The following is a 25293-nucleotide window of genomic DNA, read 5'->3' as shown; positions in this document are numbered from 1 at the left end:
TAGTCCTCCTATCCTTGATGTACAATATCTAGATCTTTCTAATGCCTAGATCTACTAGCCTATATCTACAATATCTAGATCTTTCTGATATCTAAATCTTCTTTCATAGATCTTCAATATCTAGATCTTTCTGATATCTAGATCTACTATCCTATATCTACAATATCTAGATCTTTCTGATATCTGAATCTTCTATCATAAATCTACAATATCTAGATCTTTCTGATATCTAGATCAACTATCCTTTATCTACAATATCTAGATCTTTCTGATATCTAAATCTTCTATCATAGATCTACAATATCTAAATCTTTCTGATATTTAAATCTTCTATCATAGATCTACAATATCTAGACCTTTCTGATATCTAAATCTTCTATCATAGATCTACAATATCTAGATCTTTCTGATATCTAAATCTTCTATCATAGATCTACAATATCTAGATCTTTCTTATATCTAAATCTTCCATCATAGATCTACAATATCTAGATCTTTTTGATATCTAAATCTTCTATCATAGATCTACAATATCTAGATCTTTCTGATATCTAAATCTTCTATCATAGATCTACAATATCTAGATCTTTCTTATATCTAAATCTTCCATCATAGATCTACAATATCTAGATCTTTTTGATATCTAAATCTTCTATCATAGATCTACAATATCTAGATCTTTTTGATATCTAAATCTTCCATCATAGATCTACAATATCTAGATCTTTTTGATATCTAAATCTTCTATCATAGATCTACAATATCTAGATCTTTCTGATATCTAAATCTTCCATCATAGATCTACAATATCTAGATCTTTCTGATATCTAGATCTACTATCCTTTATCTACAATATCTAGATCTTTCTGATATCTAAATCTTCTGTCATAAATCTGCAATATCTAGATCTTTCTGATATCTAAATCTTCTATCATAGATCTACAATATCTAGATCTTTCTTATATCTAAATCTTCCATCATAGATCTACAATATCTAGATCTTTTTGATATCTAGATCAACTATCCTTTATCTACAATATCTAGATCTTTCTGATATCTAGATCTACTAGCCTATATCTACAATATCTAGATCTTTCTGATATCTGAATCTTCTATCATAGATCTACAATATCTAGATCTTTTTGATATCTAGATCAACTATCCTTTATCTACAATATCTAGATCTTTCTGATATCTAAATCTTCTATCATAGATCTACAATATCTAGATCTTTCCGATATCTAGATCTACTATCCTTATCTACAATATCTAGATCTTTCTGATACCTAGATCTATTATTCTAGATCTTCAATATCTAAATCTAGATCTTTCTGATACCTTTTAGTGTCTCAGCAGTGAAGCTACGAATGGCCGTCGTGTTGAATGACTCTATGTAAATATTTCGCCTATGTACAGATGTAAAATTAAACATATTACTTTCCACACTAAACATTTCCTGGTACAGATACATATTCAAAATAAAAATTTTTTGATTAAGAAACAAGACAGTAAGTTTTTGACAAATCAAAAATGCTTTCCTATCATTATTATTGACCAATCATGAGACACATTTGTAGACTAAATGAGAAAAAGTTTACATTTATTAGACATTTATATTGTATTATATCATAGACATATAACGAAGGGTTCGTTATATGTCTATGATTATATCAGAAGTTGTTGCATTAATAAAAAAAATTTCCATATTAAAAAGGAAAATACTAGAATTTTTCAATTTCTTCCCTTAAGAAATCTTGCTGCAATAAGAATAATATCCTGCCTGCCACATTACATTTAGAAAATATTTTGGCCTGATCTTGAAATTAGAAAACATTATTTTTTGCCTAATTCTGTCCATGAGTTTTCTCCCCTGATCGTGTAACCCCAAAACAATATTTCTGCAGTTTTTTTCTCCTTGACCTCAATATCTGACTGTACCTACCATATCCCCTGGGTGGGGAATGACGGCCCCCAGTCCCAGCTAAAGGAGCACTGCTCCTTCCTGACCATGTTGATGTGACACTCCCCCTTGTACTGAGGAAACGGACAAGCGGGCGGGATCAGATAGCTGTGGTTGCTGGCCAGATTTGCTGCTTGCTTTACCGCCGACTTGAAGGACACACTGATACTGTTCTCTCCTAGCTGTGGAAGAGTGACATCTAATGACACATCATACAAGGGGAGTAACTTTATTTTCCATATACGTTTTAGCAATCATCAAAATATTTCTTGATAAACCGATTATAATGAATTCATTATGCGAAAGAAAAAAATAAGTTGCATTAAACTTCCCCTAAAATCAATAAAAAACAACATGGTTTTCAGATAATGATTTTTTTTTAAGCTTACGGTTCAATAGGTTCTATTATTTAAGAGTTGAAAAGAAAGCAAAACACTCCTTAACATGGTGTGACTTACCTTAACATGGTGGGATTTACCTTAACATAGGATTTATGTGTGACTTACAATATCATAGGGATTTATGTGTGACTTACCTTAACATAGGATGTTATGTGTGACTAACTAAACATAGGGTGTTATGTGTGATTTACCTTAACATAGGGTGTTATGTGCGCCTTACCTTAACATAGGGTGTTATGTGTGACCTACCTTAACATAGGGTGTTATGTGTGACTTACCTTAACATAGGATGCTATGTGTGACTCTCCTTAACATAGGATGTTATGTGTGACTTACCTAAACATAGAATGTTATGTGTGACTTACCTAAACATAGGATGCTATGTGTGACTCTCCTTAACATAGGATGCTATGTGTGACTCTCCTTAACATAGGATGTTATGTGTGACTTACCTACACATAGGATGTTATGTGTGACTTACCTAAACATAGGATGTTATGTGTGACTTACCTTAACATAGAGTGTTATGTGTGACTTACCTTAACATACGATGTTATGTGTGACCTACCCTTAAATAGGGTTTGATGTCCATCACATATCTCACAAACATGTTGTTGGTCTCTGCCACCAAGTGTCCATTTATGGTTACCGTGGCGAATGTGTCCAGACCTTCACAAACCAGCTTTATGTTGGCCATTGACATCATTTGTGATGAGACTGACACACAGAGAGAAAGACAAAACTCAAATTCAAAGATAACTGATTGTAAAACATAATTGTGTCTTGTATGGCAGTTCATGTGTACAAAAACCCTTGAGTAGTGAAGCTGATTCCCTCCTGATGGCAGCTAGACCACAGTCTTGATTTTGAGTAAAATTTAATCTCGCATACTGTAGTAAAAAATCCTTTTGTTATTACTCACAAGGAATTGATATTTGCATAAAATTGTGAGAAACAACCATTGCCGACTTTAAAAATCTTGCTTTAAAATTATTTTTCAAACTGTTTTGAACTATATGTCATATAACAACAAAAATTGTTGCTTGTGATTTTATATCCTAGTGATTTGATACAAAACAGCAGAATTAAGTACTTGCTTAAAATAAGGCATTTTTCAGTGCATTCTTTTCAGTGAATACTAATCTTAGGATTGCTGTACTGAGTACAGCAGTATTGCAGGGGAGTGCTGATGTGTTTTCAAGTATCAGTATTTGCAGACATTTCTTGTTTGGTAAGTATTGATTTTTTCTCTTCAAGTGATTAAGCAAGGGGATAACTTTTACAAAAAAAAGTTTTATCTATATTCGAACCATAATATTGATCAAAAGAAAAATCCAACAGTGTCTAATGCATGCTGAAATCACTCTATGTCATGAACGATTTCACTAAGCCTAATTAAGATACAGTAAAACTTGTTTATAAAGTCCTTGGAACAACCATCAGATTTACTTTGCTATGTACATAATCAAAGCACTAAAAGAGACTTTGCAACAGTTTTCTATATATCCCAGGTTCCACAATATCCATGTTTGTACTAATCTAGTTTTACTGTACAATATATCTATATACACCCCAGTACCAGTGTCAAGCCTCCCTACCATTGAATACCCGGCTGTACGTCCAGTCAGCCAGACCAATCCAGCGGTAGCGGATGTCGTTGTCACGGTAATACGGATCCTGGATTATTTTGTGATCCATTAGAGCGGTGTATATGCTGCCAGGAACTTGCCCAGTGATGCTGATGTCATGTTCTGTAATCAGTATAAAACACTAATAATTAAATCATCTTGAAGAAGACATTTTATAAAGGACTTAATTAATTAACATAATTAAAGTTAATAAAATAATTAAAAACGACACCCTGTAGATAATCAAAGGATGAACAATATGGATATTTCTTGCATAATTTGTAGTAATATTGGGATTACTGAATACAATGAAATATTTGCCCCCAGTTCAATTTTCGCTCATTTCGCTCTCGTTGTTGATGTTGTCAGCGGCGAATTTAAGACTGGACAAATTCCTATGTTTCTAATTATATCTCTGTAAACACAGCTGCTTCTGGGCGAATTCAAGAGGGGGCGAAACTGTTTGCAATTGTAAAAGGGCGAAAATTAATGTAACCATCACACTGTAAACACTGATAAAATACATTACAAATTATAAATGCCTTCTTTTTCCGTCAGAGTCCATACTCCGTTCAAACTGGTGGTTAGTACAGCAGCGCCTGTTGAAATGAAACTAAACAGCAGCACAGCGCTGTATACCGACATCTTGTTGTCATGTGACCAAGTGCATCAAAAAAGATCATGTGCACCGATTCATTTTTGCATGCTAACAAATTATTTATAAGTCATCGTCCTATACAAGTAGTTTACAGGTTTAGAAACAATTCGTAAATTTTTGTAGTGACACTAACTTGATTAATAGATAGACGCATTTTAAAAATATTTTTGGGGCATTTTATATGATACACTAAGAAATTAATTCTTCATTTAAAAAAACAGAATTTTGATACCAAAAATCGTTTGATATCAGAATTTATTTTATCCCATATTCCAATTTAAATATTAAAATTGATTTTTTGATATATCAGAATAATAAAGTTTAAAAATATTTTAGAGGTTACATTGTCTGATATCTACAAATCAGAGACATATATGTCTCTGCTAAAAATTAATAATATTTTTGTTATCAAAATTTGAATTTTGATAAACAAATTAATGATAAAAAATTTTGAGATATCAGAATAATACGTCAATAATATTAAAACCACGACTCTTGGATTCTTTGATATCAGAAAATCGTTTTCTGATATAAAGAAATGATGAGTATACTAACTGACATCAGCTACAGCTAGATAATGTATTCTTTTATATCAAAACTTTTTTATATCGATTTTTATCTTTTTAATATACCTTAAAAATATTTAAAAACAACGTCACCTGGATTTGATTATTATATGAGAAATTTGAATTTTCTATATGAGATAATCGAAGTTCTTTTTTGAATAATCGAACTATGAAATATTTGAATTTTTATATTAAAAAATCATGTTTTTTTAATATCCAAAAATTGTCCAATATTTGAAGAAAAAAAAAACTAAAAAGAATTTTTAACGACGCACTATACGCCTGCAACTTGACGTACGTGTAAAACTGTTGATCAAAATCATTATTATCTATTTGGGATGCTTTTAAAACTATACAAAATCCAAGGTAGCAAAACCATTGTTAAATTAGTTTGTTTGTATTACAACCCTGGGGTATTTTCTGATTTAAATTTAGTAATGAAATGTGTTCACTTTTTAGTAACTATTAAGAACCTTCAAAGTTGATTATCTAAGCAGAAAGTAACCAAGAGGCCCATGGGCTGCATCACTCACCTGAGCAACAATAGCAAATATCAGCTTTATGCAATCATATACAAAATGTCTGGACAATGGAGTAAAATTATAAGATCCAGTACAAAAAGATTTTCATATTTTTCTGGCTTATTTGATTTTGAGAAGAGTTTCTAAAGATTATTACATGTATCTATATATACAGAGAGTGATCCTACTCTCCAAATCAAATCACCATACTGTGGTTTTCCAAGTCCACATCACCATTCTCTGAAACTGATAATGTACTACACAATATATAACAAAGTAGACACAAAAGTCCCTGGTTCAAACCCCGCTGTGGCCCCTTCATGCTGTGTGTTGTGAACTTAGACAAGGCACTTTATCTTCCTTGTCTCAGTCCACCCAGCTGGAATTGGGTACCAGCTTAAGTACCAGCTTATGCTGATGGCAAGTGTCCAGTGTTAATGGCTCTCATCTGCTTAGCACCACAGAAACTCGGGATAAGTACATGCATTTTGGGCCTTCATGCTAAGGAAAAGGATTTAACTAACTATATAATTAAATCATCATAATATAGTAACTTGATCCAAAGAGTCAAATCATGTCTCGATGCCAGGAGCAGATCATCAGCCTAAACTCGATGCTTCAGGTCTTGACGTGACCCAACCCTTGGGATCAAGTTACTGTTTTGATAATATTGTACAGTATTACCAAAGATATAGAGATAGAAACATATCATAGTCAATCAGTAACATTGATAACTTTATCATACATAAATAACAGTTAAATGGTAAATAAGTCTAGAGTAATGTGCTGATATTCCTTTTTTTTTCTAATTAACTGTGTCTACTGGAGCCCTATACCACAGAACTCTCTACTGCCAATTCACTCAGAATACATGGCAGTTTATCGTTTTGGGATTCCTTATAACTCCTGTTTTACAATATGAAAAAATATGAATTAATTAATAATAATAACAACATGTTGCTGACTATGGAGATAAGTTTACTGGTATTAAATATTACTCAAAACAATCAATATTCTTGGCATTGATTTTCATCATAGTGTTTGTATTGCAAATACAAAGACTCAGACATTAATGCTTTAAAATCAATTGTATATAAAGTGAAAAATGGTTTGAGCACCTTCATCATAAAAAACATTGATATACATGTGTGTATATATATATACATATTGTATATATGATATACATGTGTGTGTGTGAGCTTTAGGGGTGGTCTCAAAAGTTCAGGCAGCTCCGGTAAAATGAAAAAAGTTGATGCACGTAAGTATAGATATTGAGGTAAACATATATGTGTGAGCAATAATCTATCACAGTCCTGGTCCATTGAATACAGAGGGAATTGCACTTGACCCTTTCTATGGCACATTGTCACCACTTTATGGTTCATCAGTTAGTAGTAAATGTCCATCAGGGACTTGATGGTCAAACTGCCGCCCAGTCTGTTCTGGTCCACTGATTCCCAGGCAAAGTACTGCAGGTGCTTCACTCGCTGAACCATGAGGAACCCGTTGTCAGAGAAACGACCTTGAACTCCAGGGGTGTCTAGCCAGACGAATGGAGCGATGGCTGATGTACTGATGGTGATGTTGAAAACTTGGTCTTTCTTCACTGTAATGATGTTTGTAACCTAAAGATATAAAAATTCATTTACTATATCCACTTGTTGTACAAGTAAAAAAAAAATTGTGTAATTCATGTAGCAAGCTTGACCTGTATTTTGGCTTTCTTTAATCCAATCACTGCACTAAAGGTTGATAGAGCCTGCCAAGCTGTGGGGCCATTTTGAGGGTTGCCTAGGTGATAGAACAGGAAGCAGTTCTGTCGTCTGATGCAGTCAGCCTGATGTAACATGTTGTTAATGTTGGCTGAGAAGACAAGCTGGGATGTCACATTCATCTGTAACAAAATAATGGTGGATTGCTTATAAAAACTAAGTGCATTTAATAGAACAGAGTTCAACAAAAATAATTGGCAAGTATAGCATCCCATCCTGAAGAAATGTTTTTGGATTGTACTGGTTAATCAAATTTACTCATTTGCTCTTAATATTTCTTGTGCATAAAATTTGAGATGAGTATGCTCAAAATTTGAATTCACTGATAGTAGAGACCAAGAACTGCATTGCTGCCTTCACTCTGAATCCTGGAGTCCAGTTATTGAGCTACTCTCAAATGGTATTGTTTAGTCCTCTCACCTGGTATTCCTGGGTCCAAGACTGAGCTTTTCTCACCTGAAACCCCCGATGTCCAATTCTTGAGTCCAGTTATTGAGCTTCCCTCACCTGGTATTCCTGAGTCCAGTTTTTTAGTCCAGTCATTGAGCTTCCCTTACCTGGTATTCCTGAGTCCAGTTATTGAGCTTCCCTCACCTGGTATTCCTGAGTCCAGTTCTTGAGTCCAGTCATTGAGCTTCCCTCACCTGGTATTCCTGGGTCCAGTTATTGAGCTTCCCTCACCTGGTATTCCTGAGTCCAGTTGTACAGTGGTTCCATGCTATCCCAAGAGTACATGGAGATATACAGTGTGCCTTTCGGTCCCACTGAGTGGGGCTGGGGGTTGGAATCCACCGGGGAACCAAACAGAAAGCCGGCCTTGTGCTGAGGATTGGGCACAAACTGTAGGTGGTGGGTGTGGGGGTGCCTGGTCACATGGAGTTTGATTTCATCTACACAGATGTAAACCTTGGCCATGCCACTCTCCTCATAAGGGGAGATAAGCAGGGGAGAGAAAAAGTGCTGGGCAAAGTACTGGAGCATCTTCCATTTTCCTCCATACTCTGAAAAGAAGATGTTATTTATACCTGATAATAGCCCCGTTACACATTTAAGCCACACTTAAATGATGTCTAAATATAACTCATAATGTAACCTTTGACCTCCCCTCTGCATATATTGTGGTTTCTTTGAATGCCAAAGCTTTCCACTCACTTTAAAAAGTTTATTGCATTGTGGTAGTCATGTTAGACCAAGAGCATACAATTTGACATTTACTTCCATCTGCCTCACATATCTTCTACCAGACTTTGTTTTTAATAATTAACCATTGCCATTCAGGAATTTCAAAATTTGAGTTTTTGAATTATGCCCTACTTTTAGAAATATGACCTTTGAACTTTTAATTTATTTTCAGTCTATATCAGTACTTTGACGTCCATTTCACTGAATGATGTTTCTTGTACATATGAAAATTTTAAAACAGGGCATAAAGTGTTTCATTATTTTTAGCTGGGCTTTGCTGAAAGCAGAGTCCTGGCTGTAGGCAGGCAAATCGCCTTTGTTACTATAAATAGCACAACTTCAAAAGTAAACAAAAAACAAAACAGCGTCAAAGTAAAAGCTTCTGCTATACCGTTACACAGAAAGCCATGTTTTGTCAAAAGTGTTGGCATTTTGTTTCTTTTTTTATTTAGAGAGAATTGTCTATCTTTTTTTTAGATTTTTTTTATTAATAACGTGTTTTGAAAACAAGTCTATGCATTTTGGACACATACAATGCACATGAATTTCCATGAACTACTTTGCTGCGTGTTGAAGAAATGGGGATTGAATATATAATGCTTGTTGCAAAATTCTAGGCAGCAACTGTTGAACTTTTTTCTACTAGACAGACATATTTTTGTTTATAGCCGCTTACAAAATTTGGTCGCTCTCTGACGCTTTGCTGACATTAAAAGCATGAGAGAAGGAGAGAGAGAGATTTATTTCAGTCTTTACAACACAATACGCATAAAGACACATCAAAGGAGCCCGGCTTTCAGTTCTTTAGTACTTTGATTTTTTGGGGATGGGGGGAGGAATTTTGGTATCTATGATAGATCATCTTATTATTATTTTTTTTTTTTGGGGGGGGGGGGGGGGGGGAGAGAAATATATTTCCCATTATAAATGTTACCTTTGAGGAACCCTGTTTCTGATCATAAAATTTGGGTACCTATGGAGGACCAGGTGGGGGCCTGCCAGATGTCGTTGAGCTGCCAGTACATGGCCCCCATTGTGTTACCCCGCCCACTCTCATCCAGTCGGTTCTGCCAGCGCCGGTAGTGCTCCGTCTCTGTTTTCATTGCAATGGCCTGGTCAATCTATGACAGAAAAATATGCCACAATAGCTATAGAGAAAGAACAGGGGGTAAAGACAGTAAGTTCGTCCATTACCTATAATCATATTCTTGAGAAAGATATCGAGGAAATAAAATTCATACCATATTTTCACAGATTGCACATAACTAATAATTACTTTTACAAGCGTTTAGAATCCCAATTCATTAATAAAAGATTGAAAAAAAAAAAATTGGTTAATGAAATGGACTCATCTTTGACCCCATTTTACCTGTGTGACATAAATGGTATCCTTGAACTTTTGTTTCCTGTCTGGAGAATTAGGTAGGTTCAGGTAGAGAATGACTTCAGCCATCAGCTGCACATTACCTGTGAACAAATGATTAACAGTGTTACCTGTAAATACACAAACAACTTTTTTCAGTGTTACCTGTAAACAAACAGTGTTAACAGTGTTACCTGTAAACACACAGTGTCAACAGTGTTACCTGTAAACACACAGACAGCAGTGTTACCTTAAACGAACAGACAACAATGTTACCTGTAAATACTCAGACAACAGTGTTACCTGTAAACACACAGTATCAACAGTGTTACCTTTTAAACACACAGACAGCAGTGTTACCTGTAAACACACACACATCAATGTTACCTGTAAACACACAGACAACAGCATTACCTGTAAATACACAGACAACCCCACACTGAAAAAAACTTCAAGCCTTCTCCAACAGTAAAAATTAGAATGTTCCAAATTCTATTTTCTCCAAAATGCTGTAGATTCCTAATTTATTAAACGTGAGGAATCAATATGTGCATAAAATAGCGAGAAGCATCTAGCGGATTTTAAAATCTCGCTTTTATTTTTCGGACAGATATAAACTAAATGAAACTATAATAAAAATTCAGCGTTTGCGATTTTATATTCTTGCAGTTTGATGCAAAATGTTTGAATCACGGATATAAAAGAAATCTACAGTCCAGTGAGGGGGAAATTAATTAAAGAAACCTTATAGCTCTCACCCAGTGGGTGATGTTGTCTGTGCTCGCTCATGTCGGAACACAGGTCCATGTCTTCCTCGGCGTAAACATCGGCCAGAGTGTCGTACGACGGCAAGGACTGTAGGCCATACTCCGAGGCCATCCTGGGGACCCTGTACACACTTTGGTCAAAGAACAGGTCCATGTAACGATAGTCATGTACTGTAATAAATGCCAATGGTTATATTACATCAAGATAAAGAACATTTCATGTAATGGTAATTGTGTACTGTAATAAACGGTCATATCACATCAAGGAAAACGGATAAAGAACATTCCATGTAAAAAGCAGTGTACAATTAATTCACTTACAAAAGGTAAAAAGCCTACATACTGTCTCCATAAAGCTCACTCCATGGTTCCTTGGCGACAAAGCCCTCCTGTAAACTCTCGATTCCATTACTAGGGCTAGACATGATGAAAGGATGAGTCACATCCTCTGATTGGACGATTGGCTGAATTGTGTCATGATACAGAGTAACATAATCCTTGTAGTAAAGCGTAAAGTTTACATCTGTGTTGTACCTATAAAATATGGAACGATTTCACTGTTATATCTTTACATATATATATATATCACATATAAATACAAAAAGTAAAAACATCTACACTATATCTATCCGATATATAAAGACTGCATGTAAAATTTATTTCTGGATTCCTGCTACAAAATAATTAACATCTTTATAAAATATACAAATTAAGAGGTACAGGTTAAATATTTTTTTACCTACAAAGAGGAAAAGGTTAATTACATCTGTATTTTTCTTTAAAAAGCATAAAGGAAACACATGTATTATCTCAACAAAAAATGTAAAAAATTTACAACTGTGGTGCAAAAAAGGATTTGTAAAATACACATAAAAAATGTTTAGTATACACACCTCTATTAAATCAACAAAAATGTAAGAGTCACTGTAAAGTTATAATTAAAATATTTACAAAAGGTGGAAAAGATTCAAGTGGCATACAAGTCCCTACCAGTGCTTGGACATAATCACATACACACCAACGATTTACTTGATCAGAGGGTGGCAATACTGTGAAATCATTGAAATTCATGGTGGCTCAATTTTTTGGGATATTCTTGGATAGCCCTCCCTCACGAATTTACAGCCTTAGCAAAAACAAATAAAGAAAGAGTTATCTTTCTTACTTAGGTATTGTTTATCGAAATAAAACAAAAAAATGAAGTGATTATATACTAGGTAGTTTCTTTCCCAATATTGTCACCTAACAGCGTAACACAGTGGGTTAAAGGGTTTACAATGAATCTGTAAGTCATGAGTTTGAATCCTGCTGGGGGGTTTTATAATATATACATTTTTTACCTCTCCAAATATTTTTTTGGTTAAATACATGTATTGTAAAATTGTAAAAATGAAAAGTCTAAACCGGTGAAAGTAATTTAATTATAATGTACTTTAATCCACATTAATAATAACAAATGTCCCAGACCACCTTAAACTGAAAACCGATGCATCCACAAAATTATATCCTCACGAATAAACAAAACCCCCACAATCCACTAAAACTGCCCCCACGGATTGAAATGATTCCACAATATGGATTATATTGAACACAAAGGAACACAAAACAAACAAATATCTGTGTATTTGACAAAGATTGAATTAATAATGGTTAGGGGTACCAGCTTTGTCGTAGAGCTTTCTCATTTTCGTTATTCCCACTCCACAGAAGTAAGGAAGCGTGCGACTTGAGACGTTTCACCTGAGATATACAAAAATTTACACCTCAGTTGTATAAGTATGTTGGATACATTGGAACAAATACATAATCCAAGATATTGGGCATTCTGTAGCAGGCAGTGATAAATAGAAGTAGTGATGGATTATAATATCTTATGAGCATTCCTGACCTTAAAGACAAAAACTAAATACTCTCAAATTGACACTTTGTTAAAAAAAAAGATGCTCTTATGTGATCTAACTTATTTACCATTGTCTGATACTTAAAATAATTATGCTTTTTTTAGAGCAGAACTTAGACAACTTCATGGGTCAAAATTTTATTATTTAAAATTTCGTCTTTCATTGCAATTTTATATAATAGTACATTCAGTGCCTTCATAATATGTTTAAGGGAGGCCATACCTCCACACATAGCTTGGTTAAATGTCAAAATCATCAAGTCGGTGATTATTAGTGAAGTTCAACAATAAATGAATCCCTGGCAGAATAAACCAGTTCCTCTACCTGTTGTGAGATCTCGTCGCTGACCGTGGACAGGAACTGGGGGTCCGAGGGGTACATGGCACACCCAAACATCAGGTCCTGCCAGATCAGGATCCCTAGCTCATCGGCCAGCTCGTAGAAGTCCTCCGACTCATACACCTGTAGACCACCACAGACACAGAATTAATTTAAAATAGCATCAACCACAAAATAAGACAACTAACTCTTGATAAAACAAATGATTATTGAATCCTTCTTATTGAACCGAAAACTGACAGACACAATTTGTCAAGTTTTGCAACACGAAGTATGCTAAAACTCTGTATAAATTCAGCTTATTAGCCTATCCCAATTGACTTGCCTCATTTCCTGTATCTTATCTACCTGCAGTCTGATGTACCTCACCTTTCTTGCCCTCTTCCCAACTAATTTACCCTCTCCTTCTAATTTACCTACCACTTCTCTGCCTATGTACATGTATTTACGTCTTTCTTCCCTCTGACTTACCCTCCTCTTACCACTAGGTTACCTTTCTCCCCTCTGACTTACCCTCCTCTTACCACTAGGTTACCTTTTTCCACTCTGACTAACCCTCCTCTTACCACCACTTCTTACTACTAGGTTACCTATCTCTGACATACCCTCCTCTTTCTGCTAGGTAACCTCTCCACTCTGCCTTACCCACCTCTCATTGCTAGGTTACCTTTCTCCACTCTGACTTACCCTTCTCCTAACTGCTGGGTTACCTTTCTCTACTTTGACTTTCCCTCCCCCCTCTTACCAATAAGTTACCTTTCTCCATTCTGACTAACCCTCCTCTTACCACTAGGTTCCCTTTCTCCACTCTGACTTACCCTCCTCTTACCACTAGGTTACCTTTCTCCACTCTGACTATCCCACCTCTTACCACTAGGTTACCTCTCTCCACTCTGGCTCACCCTCCTCTTACCACTAGCTTACCTTTCTCCACTCCGACTTACCCACTGCTTACTACTAGGTTACCTTTCTCCACTCTGACTTACCCACTGCTTACCACTAGGTTGCCTTTCTCCACTCTGACTTACTGGTACTTACCTCTTACCACTAGGTTACCTTTCTCTACTCTGACTTACCCACTGCTTACCACTAGGTTACCTTTCTCCACTCTGACTTACCCACTGCTTATCACTAGGTTATCTTTCTCCACTCTGACTTATTTACCTCTTACCACTAGGTTACCTTTCTCCACTCTGACTTATCCACTGCTTATCACTAGGTTATCTTTCTCCACTCTGACTTACTTACCTCTCATTGCTAGGTTACCTTTCTCCACTCTGACTTACCCTTCTTCTAACTGCTAGGTTACATTTCTCTTCTTTGACTTACCCACCTCTTACCAATAGGTTACCTTTCTCCACTCTGACTTACCTACCTTTTACCACTAGGTCACCTTTCTCCAACTGACTTACTCTCCACTTAGGCCCCATAAAATTAATTTTTAGATTCTCATTCCCGCCTGCCCCTCTGAAAATGGGCCGCCCCAATGTATTTTATTTCATTTTGAAAAAAAAATTTGTGTGGAAAAAAAATTTCAGGAAAAAAAATCGGACTGTATATAAAAAATTCCAAAACATTTTAATGGCTGCCTAAACATGTGGATTCAACTAATGTTTCTTATTATAAGGCTACAAATGTCTTTTATGCATTAACAGTTAAGTCGAAATAAAATGGAATTAAAAGATTACAAGTGGGTTTTTGTACTCACATTAGCATTAACAACTTAAAAGAATAGAGCAGTTGTTATTTCTAGAACATAAACGGTGAAAAAGGTGTTTTTGAAAAAATAAAAAATAACTAGAAAACTGACCAGTCAGGAAGGGCCCCGCTATGACAATTAATATACAGAAGTGAAAAAAACTTTGAATTCCATCCTCTTTATATCAACAATGATGAAAAATAAATGCCCGGCATAAGATGAAAGAACTGCAATATATAGGATCTCATGATTTGTAGTTGGATATGATTTTCATCCATTTTAAAAAGTGTTAATAAAAATATACGGGTGCAGCTAATGGACTGATTACATTGAAAAAAAAAAATATGAAAATCATAAGTAACAACTGTATTTTTAAAATTTCAAGATAATTCCTGAATGTCCAAAAACTCTAAATAGTAACCTTGTATCTGCATAAAACAGGGATAACCTCATGTCTTATAAAAAAAACTAAATTAAATGTGTATTTAAAAAAGATTTAAACAGGTGTTTTATAAAATGCAAGCCTTCAGTGAATGCAAATACATTGTATCACCCAGGGTTGACCTCAACTTCAAAACAAACATCAGTTGCAGACAAAGGTGTTCATTAATCTTCATATGACAGATAGAGATAAGCCTCTAAATTTTCTGTAGCAGGCAAGATAATTAATCCCAGGGGGTTAATTGTTCATCTCTCATCCTTTTCTTCTAAATTTACAATAAGATTTGTTTTTTCAGAAATGACAGAATGGGGTTATTATCTGATTACCTGTTAAAATTAACAGCATTAAATAATTAAAAAATAAAATAGTGAAAAAGGATATCTTAATATATATCTTGATTTTAGAATTCAATAAAATTATCATAAATCATTGTGTACGGTATTTTAACCAAAATAAAGTATGAATATTATATTTTAAATCCATATTTCAAAAAATGTACACAAAACTACACATCATTCAAAATTTACCTTAACTTCAAAACAAAGTTCATTTGCAGACACAGGCAGTGCAGTAATTAATCTCAATGTGACAGATAAAGATAAAGCTTAGGATTTTCTTCTTGTGGAAGGTTAATTAATCCCAAAGGACAAATATTGCACAGCCTTCCTAGTATACAATGGTAACATTCTCAGCAGTTATCTCTCTTTGCCCATTATTCTTATGCATAGTTAAGGAATCTACCCCACCACCCCAGCTCCAAACCAGAAGACACAGAGAACCAAACTTAGCATCAAAATATGTATTTCTGCCTACTGAACTACCATACAGAATTTGAACTTGATTGGGCAACCATAAAAAAAGTTATTAGAAAAAAAACAGAAAATTTGTGGACGGAAGAGTGACAGACGGACAGACAGAAGGACGGACGGACAGAGTGATTACTATAGGGCACCCGCAGGATGAGAATCTAAATATTAATTTTATATGGCCTTACTGCTAGGTTACCTTTCTCCACTCTGACTTACCCTCCTCCCTCTCTTACTAACACTTCTCTTCTCTGACTTACCCCTCCTCCCTCTCTTACTAACACTTCTCTTCTCTGACTTACCCCTCCTCCCTCTCTTACTAACACTTCTCTTCTCTGACTTACCCCTCCTCCCTCTCTTACTAACACTTCTCTTCTCTGACTTACCCCTCCTCCCCACACTCTCATGGAGTTCATGTGGACATCCCTGGCCGACTGGAGCAGGTTCCTCAGCCTCTCTTTGGTCACCCGCTCAAGAAAGCTGTCCGCTGGGATCCAGTTACTGCCCTTCAGGAAGATGGGCACTCCATTAATCTTAAAGAAGAAAGATCTACCTGCAATAGGAGGGCAATGGTTACTGATGATTGTTTAGATCCCATTATTATATAGAACATCACAGTTGTATAATATGTTTAAATGAGGTAGAATTACTAAAACCTTTACTTCATCATTATCATATGGCTGTTATGAAATATTTTTGCCGATTAAAAATATTCACCAATTATCTTTAAAATTTAATTAAGATTTTGATAATAATTACTGGTATTTCTTTCTCACAAATCAAACTTTGAATGACATTTTGAAAGGCATATTTCATTTTACAAAATTATTTAGCTTTATATAATTCTTTTATACAACTTTGTATAACAATATTTATGAATATAATTCATTATATTTTCAAAACAAACTACCCGGTACCCTGTAAACCGGCCATTTTGTCAGGTCCGGCAGTCTGCCAGTTTAGAGAAGTTTCACTGTATAATCCTTGAAAAATATCATATTTTTCTTCAAAAAATGTCATTAAGTTAATAATGAAATGCACTGAGCTGTCAGACAAACATTCAATACTAGAATCCCCCCCTACTGCTTAGAATGACAACTGAGATAAACTTGTATAGAATCGATTAACACCTTGTTTGGGATCTCCAGACACAAAGTCCTGCACCAACTCCACTGTTTTGAAACCAAGGGTCAGTTTTTTTGCTGATATGGTGCGACCATCAGAACTTGTGAAGAAAGCGTAGAGTTGATAAAGATGTTGGGCTCCATAACCGTGTGGCCACCACTCTTGTACAACAAAGTCCTGGATCAAAAAACATGTACACAACAAAATGATTTAAGAATTGTTATTGGAGTTTGAGACCTCCTCCGATATACCCTCTTAATTTGCAATCTTAGTTTAACATTGTTATATGTTTATTCACCATTAGAACTCATGAAAGGAGCATAAAGTTGATAAAGATGTTGTGCTCCATAACAGTTCACTCTTGAACAAAGACCTGGATCAAAATATAGAACAAAATGATTTTAGAAGTTATATAAACCCTTTCATTGTCTATTTTGTGGGGTTTAATTAAGACCTACCCTGACATATCTTCATGTGCAATCTTAATTTAACATTGTGTGGTAGAGTCAGGTATATAATATTCTTACTAGCTCTGGCTAGTGGGTTAACTGCTTAGCTGGATTGGTAGAGTGCTGGACTGGCATACCAGAGGACCCGCGTTCAAACCCCAGCAGAGGCAGTAAGTGTCTCTGTTACAATTGTTATTGTGTATTTAAGTTTTAGAAACCCCCAACACATTCTGTCATTTTGTAAGTTTATCAGTGTGTTTTGAGACCTACCCTGACATAATTTACCGTTGTGTTTATAAATGAGTTTTGTAATCTCCCAAACATTCTCTATCAATTATGTAAACTATATTAATACGTTTTCAGACCTCCTTGCCACACCCTGTCATTTTGCAAATAAATAAATTTTGATACCTCTTTTGCCACATGATACTTTGTCATTATCAATACATGTAATAACTAGATCTGAGACCTCCCTGGACATACCCCGGTTAGTGTATGTATGTATTATGGATTTTGAGACTTCCCCTAACTAACCCTCTCTTTGTGTACATTACTGGTTTTGAGACCACCCCTGACATACTGTGTCATTGTATATGTGGAAGTTTTGAAACCTCCCTGACTTACTCTGTCACTGTTTATTTTAAAGGCTGTGAGAATTATCCTGATGTACCCTGTTGTTGTGTTTTTGGGGTTTTGACACCTCCCCTGACTTACCCTGTGGACTGCGCTACCTCCCTGGACATATCCCTGTTGGTATATTACAATTATTGAAACCTCCCTGACACATCTGTTGTTGACATTTATTTCAGGTTTTGAAACCTCCCCTGACTTACCCTGTCTAGTTGCAGCCTCTGTTTGATCTTGTTGTTGTTTGACGTCAGGGTATGGACCTGCTTGCTTCCCATGCCTGTCACATCAAACCGGATCTTGACAGAGCCTTCTACCGTCTCACCCTCAGGAACATCCAAGAGTACCTCTGTGTCAATTACCCATGATCCATCAGTGTCTGCAACAGCCAAACAAAGACACATGTATATTGAGACACGAAAGAGAATTGATCACAAATATCATTCATTCACATTTTCTTAAATGGTTACAATTGCCACTTCAAATTTTTTCATCAGCATTTCATTTAAACACATTTCATTCCAAACAAGTTTTAATTCATTTATTCAACATTATTCAATTAAAAATACTATGAGTACAGCTAGACTATTGTACATCTAGGCTAGTGTACACCTTGACTCTTTATATTTAGATCTTTCTGATATCTAGATCCACTATCCTAGATCTACAATATCTAGATCTTTCTGATATCTAGATCTACTATCCTATATCTTAATATCTAGATCTTTTTGATATCTAGCTCTACTATCCTATATCTCAATATATAGATCTTTTTGATACCTTTCAGTGTCTCAGCAGTGAAGCTACGAATGGCTGTCGTGTTGAATGACTCTATGTAAATATCTCGCCTATGTACAAATGAGAAATGAAACATACTGAGCATACTACACTGAACATTTACTGATACAGACACAAATTAAGTAAAAAAAACAAATGCAATTAATGACTTCTTAAATTTCTCACATGCTTTCAATGCATTATTATTGAACAGTCATGTTAAGGAAAATAATGCAATTTTTCAATTTCTTTACCTTAAAGCTGCATGAACACCGCTAATAAATAGGCATGCCAATTTTCTCTCCCATCACAGCTATCCCTAATCCCTACAACCCTTACATAGGCTACAGACCTCTTAACAGTTAAAAGTATTTCTCTGCAGAGGTCTTACCTGTGTGGACATACATCTTTTTCCTCACTGTGTTATAAGAATTTGGAATTTTCCAGGATAACCGACGGGTTTTAAAATTAGTCTTACCAGATGTTATGATAAAGCTATTTATTTAGTACTTACCTTAGGCACATGTTGAATATAAAGATCTGGATGTTTTAAAAACTAAATAAAAACAGATATTAAATAAAGTCATGATAACTATTTATTCTAAGCATCATATTTTGACTAGATTGCACAGTACTAAATGTACCTGACTGCATTGACATGTTGTAACATTGATAACTGAGTATCACCCACTGTACCCACTGTACGGGTCCTTCACCAGCTGTAAGAACTTGTTCAGCAATACCCGGTAATCATTTCATGACAATGATGCTAATATCCATAACTTCTACAATTTCATAATTCATAAATTTTGACTATGGCTAAAAATTATCGTCTCATTTTCACTGCGTCTCCAAATTATATTCTCAGACGGCTGATGTTAATCATAGGTTTAAGGTCTAAGAAAAAAATTGGTTTGTTGCCCCTTTCCCGACCAACCCTAGCTTTTAACCCTGACTTAAGACTTTTTTAAAAGGATTTTTGACAGGTAATCCTTTATTTTCCATTTTTATACGATTTGGTCACAAAAATGCTTGTAGCAGTTACTCTTTTCAAAGCTAAGTAACTCACACATTTTGTTTCAAAATGGCTGTGTGTTTATGTGTGTTGTAGATAATAATGATGCTCTCATCACTGGCAGAGGAAGTGTCTGAATAATATAAATCATCATTTTTGTTTTCTTTTGGTCAGCTTAATAGTCAGGGAAGATATTAAAACTTATTTCTCATTTTTTACATTCAGCATTGTCAGTATCTAACAGGCACATATTGATACTGCTCAATACATACTCCAATAAAGGAAAAAAAATCACTTGAAAAAGATATAAAAAAAAATTTCAACCTACTTATTAATATTAAATTCCTTGTCATAACTGTCCTACTTTTTTTCAGCATGAAAGCGGAAACACGCCATTATTTTTTTTAGGCCTTAGGTAAGTGTATGGTCAATCATTGAACACGTATCACCTTGCAGGCAAGAGAAGTGTCGCCTGAATAAAAACACCTGTTACTTGGGTCCAATGTCTAACGCCATTTAACTGACTAAGAAGGTGTTAGTTAGATAACGTTTGTCTATACACTGCCACTTATAGGTATCAATATTAAAAACAACAGATTAGGAATAATGAGACTACAATTTAACTTCGAGGGATCAAAGGCTTCGAGAGATCAAGAGTTCGAGAAATCAAGAGTAAATTTTCCTACCAGGTATTTATATAGGGAAAAAATTTGGGACCCTTGACTCTCTTCGAGTGTTCATGAACTTAAAGCGATTGCATTTCGAGCCATCAAGAGTTACCTATACCTGTGTGACGGTGCCTATTTACAAGCTATGTTCAGCTTTAACCAGTTATGTCATGAAATAAAATGCCTGCCTGTCACTTCTTAACCTAAGAGACAAAAAAACACTGATTATTTGGCCTAATTTAGACCATGAGCTATCTTTTTTGAAAGCATTCCTCTAAAAACAAATACTTGCCAGGTAATCTCCTGACCTGTATATCTGACTGTACCTACCATATCCCCTGGGTGGGGAACGACGGCCCCCAGTCCCAGCTAAAGGAGCACTGCTCCTTCCTGACCATGTTGACATGACACTCTCCCTTGTACTGAGGGACTGGACAAGCGGGCGGGATCAAGTAGCTGTGGTTGCTGGCCAGAATCGCTGCTTGCTTGACCGCCGACTTGAAGGACACACTGATACTGTTCTCTCCTAGCTGTGGAAGAGTGACATCTATTGACTTATCATACAAGGGGAATAACTTTATTTTCTTCCTCTACATTTCTTAATTTAATCAAGTTCAATGCATCTAAAATACCTAAACTTTAATTACATATCATTCGCATATTTCATTTCACATATCCTTTAATTAAACGAACAGAAACAAGCTTTTAAAATTGAAACCAAATATTATATATAAAAGTATTTTGCTAAATCAATAGACTAAAGATGCAGGTAAAAAAGATTAATAGTGTAAAAATAGTTTGTATGATACAAATGGTTTCCATTATTAAGTGTGGACAAGAAGGCAGAAGTCCTCTCCTTCTTTAGATTAATCTGATCGTTTCCTGATACTTCTTCTCCTAATTCTCTTGTTATGAATTACTTAAACATTGGTGTGACTTACCTTAACATAGTGTGACTTACCTTAACATAATGTGACTAACCTTAACATAGTGTGACTTACTGTAACATAGTGTGACTTACCTTAACATAATGTGACTTACCTTAACATAGTGTGACTTATCTTAACATAGTGTGACTGACCTTAACATAGTGTGACTTACCTTAATGTAGTGTGACTTACATTAACATAGTGTGACGTACCTTTACATAGGGTTTTATGTCCATCACATATTTCACGAACATGTTGTTGGTCTCTGCCACCAAGTGTCCATTTATGGTTACCGTGGCGAATGTGTCCAGACCCTCACACACCAGTTTTATGTTCGCCATTGACATCATTTGTGATGAGACTGACACACAAAGAGAGAAAAACAAAACTAAAATTCAGAGATAACTTATCAAACATAATAATGTCATGTACAGTTCAGTACTTCTTCATTGTCAATCATGTGCTACAGAGTTCATATTTTTTCACCAAAATATAATAGCAGAGCTGCTTGATTCAAATTAGTGTGCTATCTTCCAATGACAGTCTATACTATTGATTTGAGTAAAATCCCTAAAAATCAATGGAAATTACTTTCCAGTTAATTGTATAGGCATGCAACACTGGACACTAATTTTGGGAGTACTGTACTTGACGATTTATATTTATATATTTACATTTTCCAGTGTCTTTGTCTGTGATAACACTACGAATCGATTTTGTACTATACATTTCAATATAAAATTGAAATGAAGTATTGTCAGGGCACAAACACGGTTTGCATACTTTTTCATTCATTCATTCTAATTCTAATCCTACAACTACTGAAAATTATATAGATATAAGTAATAAGGAATCATTCTTTGAATATTAAGAGGTAATAATTTCTGTCAGGGTGTTATTAAATCTAACGTAACGCCCGCCGGGCTTTATTGGATTTGATCACAGCCCGACCAACATTATCACCTCATAATACTCCTTATTCCTTAAACAATTACCAACACTGGTTCCTCATTATCATTTTCATTCCCCCATTTCTTGAGTATCAAAAACCTAACTCCATCCATAATTTTTTTTAAAAAGCCTTCACTGGAGACCACACATACATGTAGCTACATCCTCAGTGACCAGCCTCCCTACCATTGAATACCCGGCTGTACGTCCAGTCAGCCAGACCAATCCAGCGGTAGCGGATGTCGTTGTCACGGTAATACGGATCCTGGATTATTTTATGATCCATCAGAGCAGTGTACATGCTGCCAGGAACTTGCCCGGTGATGCTGATGTTGTGTTCTGTATTCAGTATAAAATACAAATAAATCATCATGAAAAACACATCTTATGACAAAGAAGTTGATATAAAGTTAATGAAGTAGCAAAAGATGACACCATGTTGATAGATCAAAGAACGATTTGGGCTGACAGGTGAATATCTCTTGGTTCAATGACAATGAATTAAAAAAAATTTCACACAGGAAATGGGATGTTTATGTGAAAGTTTGAGCCCGGTGATGTTCACGTTTGAGGTAAGACTGGAGTCATTCCAAATATCAAGTCGAGCCGAGTCTGAGATTATCAGATTATTGGGACGTGACCAGGTGACAGTTTATCCTAGTATGATCATTATTATTAAAAAAGGTTATAAATATTTATAAATGCCTTCTTTTTCCGTCAAAGTCCATACTCCGTTCAAACTGGTGGTTAGTACAGCAGCGCCTGTTGAAATGAAACCAAACAGCAGCACAGCGCTGTATACCGACATCTTGTTGTCATGTGACCATTTAGATCTGATTCAGTGGAGCGGATCTCATTTAAACCTGTCATCATATCTTGTGATAATTCTTGGCATAAGTTTTTTTTTAGTCGCAGTAGTTTACTGTCATGGTTTGAAAAAGTTTACAAAGTTAAAGAGTACGTTTTACCACAGGTGTGTGAAAAAAGGGTTAACAGAAGTGGACCGAAAACCCTTGGCTAGCGAAGGAGGAAAAATAACATATTTTCCCTCCAATGTACCCACATTTTAGCGATGTTTTTTTTTCTTTTTTGCTTTTTGGGGTTTTTTTTTACACAAGCCTCTGCTGTTTTACACTGAATACGAAAATCCATGTGTGGAGTTATCATAAAGGAAGAAGATGGGTGAATAAGGCGTGTAAAATGCCCATATGAATTGCGCACGCACAAATAAGAGCATATACTGTCTTATTGCCTGACGTCAGGCATATCTAAGGTTTAAAAGTTGCATTCTCCGAAACAGTGCAGGCAATGGGACAAGCAATATCATGATATTTCACAAAAAAGATCAACCGATGCATGTCTAAGATGTCAGCATTTACGTTCATAATTGATGAAAATGTTATTTGGCATGTAATAACAACAGTGAGCAAGAGTTTTCAAGTAAAAGGGACTTTCACCATGCAGTGCACGTGTGTAATCCTGATTTAAAAATAGATCAGCATTCCACCATATTTGAACGGTGGAAAAGGGAGAGGGGGTCATCGCAACAAGTTGTAACATATTGACTATTACGGTACAATGTAAGTAATAATTGGTGTTGGATTATCATTATTACAAGAGAGTCATCAGTTTGGATTAAAACAAATAGATATTTATACAGCTGGAATGTTTACTGGAGGAACTAAATCGCCAAAGCAGGGTGTGACCCGATTTTCGTTCATTTGGGCGATTTCGTTTAATCTTGAAAAGGGATCATAACTCGCGTGTCTTACTAAATGTATATTACTACATTTAACAATTACTAATCAAGTGTGTGTCTTAATTCGATAAATTTCTTCCAAAACATCCGATCCAAAGTATAATATACATATATGTAGCTGTTACAAAACAAATGTCAAAAATTCATCAGACCCCCTCCCCATGGAAGTCTGCCAATGGATGAGTTCATTCGTTGCGTGAACGGTAATAGCAGGACTTCGCGCCATAATGTCTCATTCATAGTTTCTGCGCGCCGATTAGTTGACGAGTCCGTTGGGATCATTCGAATACCCCAGAGCACACCGCTTGTTTACATCCCAGACACGTAGCATATGGGGTTGGGGTGAAGGGGGGCTGCTCCCCCTCCTCATTTTTTGGCAGCTGGCACTTTTCTTAACTTAATATGATAAAGGGAAATATCATAGTTCCCCCCCCCCCCCCCTCTTCCACTTTTGTAGGAGCATGCAAGAAATGAAACTACAAATAAGGAATTCAAATTGAATTGAAGTTACAGTTAGGGTTTTTTTCAGGAATTTAAGAATTCACCCTTTTTTAATTGCCTGTCAAGATGATTTTGATGAAACTGCCCACACATATTAAAAAAAATACGTGTTTGTATACCCTTTCATATTTCATATGGTTGGAAATTTTTTAAAATGCCTTTCAGTTGATTTTGCACCTAAAATAACAAATACAATTTTTAAAAAAACGACTATTTACTCTCCAGCTCTCAAGCTTACATGCACTTATATGGTATGTGTACATGCATTCCTAATAAAATGAATTATAAATAAAATAAATGAATTTTAAGTGACATATATGTACAGGTTCTAGATCGAAGAAAAGACAGACATTTCGCCTTAAATTTTCAGGTTCCGTTTATAAATTTATGATCAGCAGCGAAAATTAAACTTTATTTTTGATAAGATAGGCTAATTGATACATGCATGCTTCCATTTAATAATTTTGTTTAGTCAGGCAAGCTTTTT

General features: G+C 35.3%; 1 protein-coding gene across 9 annotated transcripts in view; it reads right to left on the bottom strand.

Annotated features, from left to right (window-relative positions):
* LOC105318173 (beta-mannosidase) overlaps nt 1–23391 on the bottom strand; it is a 36757-nt gene extending 13366 nt beyond the window's left edge. The window contains exons 1-17 of one of the 9 annotated variants that reach the window (XM_066085767.1): nt 23252–23391; nt 22733–22885; nt 21808–21956; nt 20997–21196; nt 18987–19054; nt 18413–18585; nt 17136–17307; nt 16392–16558; nt 13044–13181; nt 12479–12558; nt 11162–11352; nt 10810–10989; nt 10058–10155; nt 9662–9809; nt 8188–8507; nt 7443–7628; nt 6696–7359 (exon numbers count right to left, since the gene is read on the bottom strand). In XM_066085767.1, coding sequence (XP_065941839.1) covers nt 7123–7359; nt 7443–7628; nt 8188–8507; nt 9662–9809; nt 10058–10155; nt 10810–10989; nt 11162–11352; nt 12479–12558; nt 13044–13181; nt 16392–16558; nt 17136–17307; nt 18413–18585; nt 18987–19054; nt 20997–21196; nt 21808–21956; nt 22733–22885; nt 23252–23354 — 2763 coding nt within the window. In that variant the 5' untranslated portion in view covers nt 23355–23391 and the 3' untranslated portion in view covers nt 6696–7122. Of the gene's footprint in view, nt 1–1338; nt 1407–1942; nt 2143–2929; nt 3079–3959; nt 4113–4518; nt 4663–6695; nt 7360–7442; nt 7629–7926; nt 8014–8100; nt 8151–8187; nt 8508–9661; nt 9810–10057; nt 10156–10809; nt 10990–11161; nt 11353–12478; nt 12559–13043; nt 13182–16391; nt 16559–17135; nt 17308–18412; nt 18586–18986; nt 19055–20996; nt 21197–21807; nt 21957–22698; nt 22886–23251 lie in introns of those variants that run through there. The other 8 variants (XR_010714277.1, XM_066085774.1, XM_066085773.1 and 5 more) reach the window with 8 other exon arrangements.
* Nucleotides 23392–25293: the final 1902 nt, after the last annotated feature.

The sequence above is a fragment of the Magallana gigas genome, chromosome 5, assembly GCF_963853765.1.
Source record: "Magallana gigas chromosome 5, xbMagGiga1.1, whole genome shotgun sequence".
In the NCBI taxonomy this organism is placed as follows: Eukaryota; Metazoa; Mollusca; class Bivalvia; order Ostreida; family Ostreidae; genus Magallana; species Magallana gigas.
This window is presented reverse-complemented; position numbering and strand designations above follow the sequence as displayed.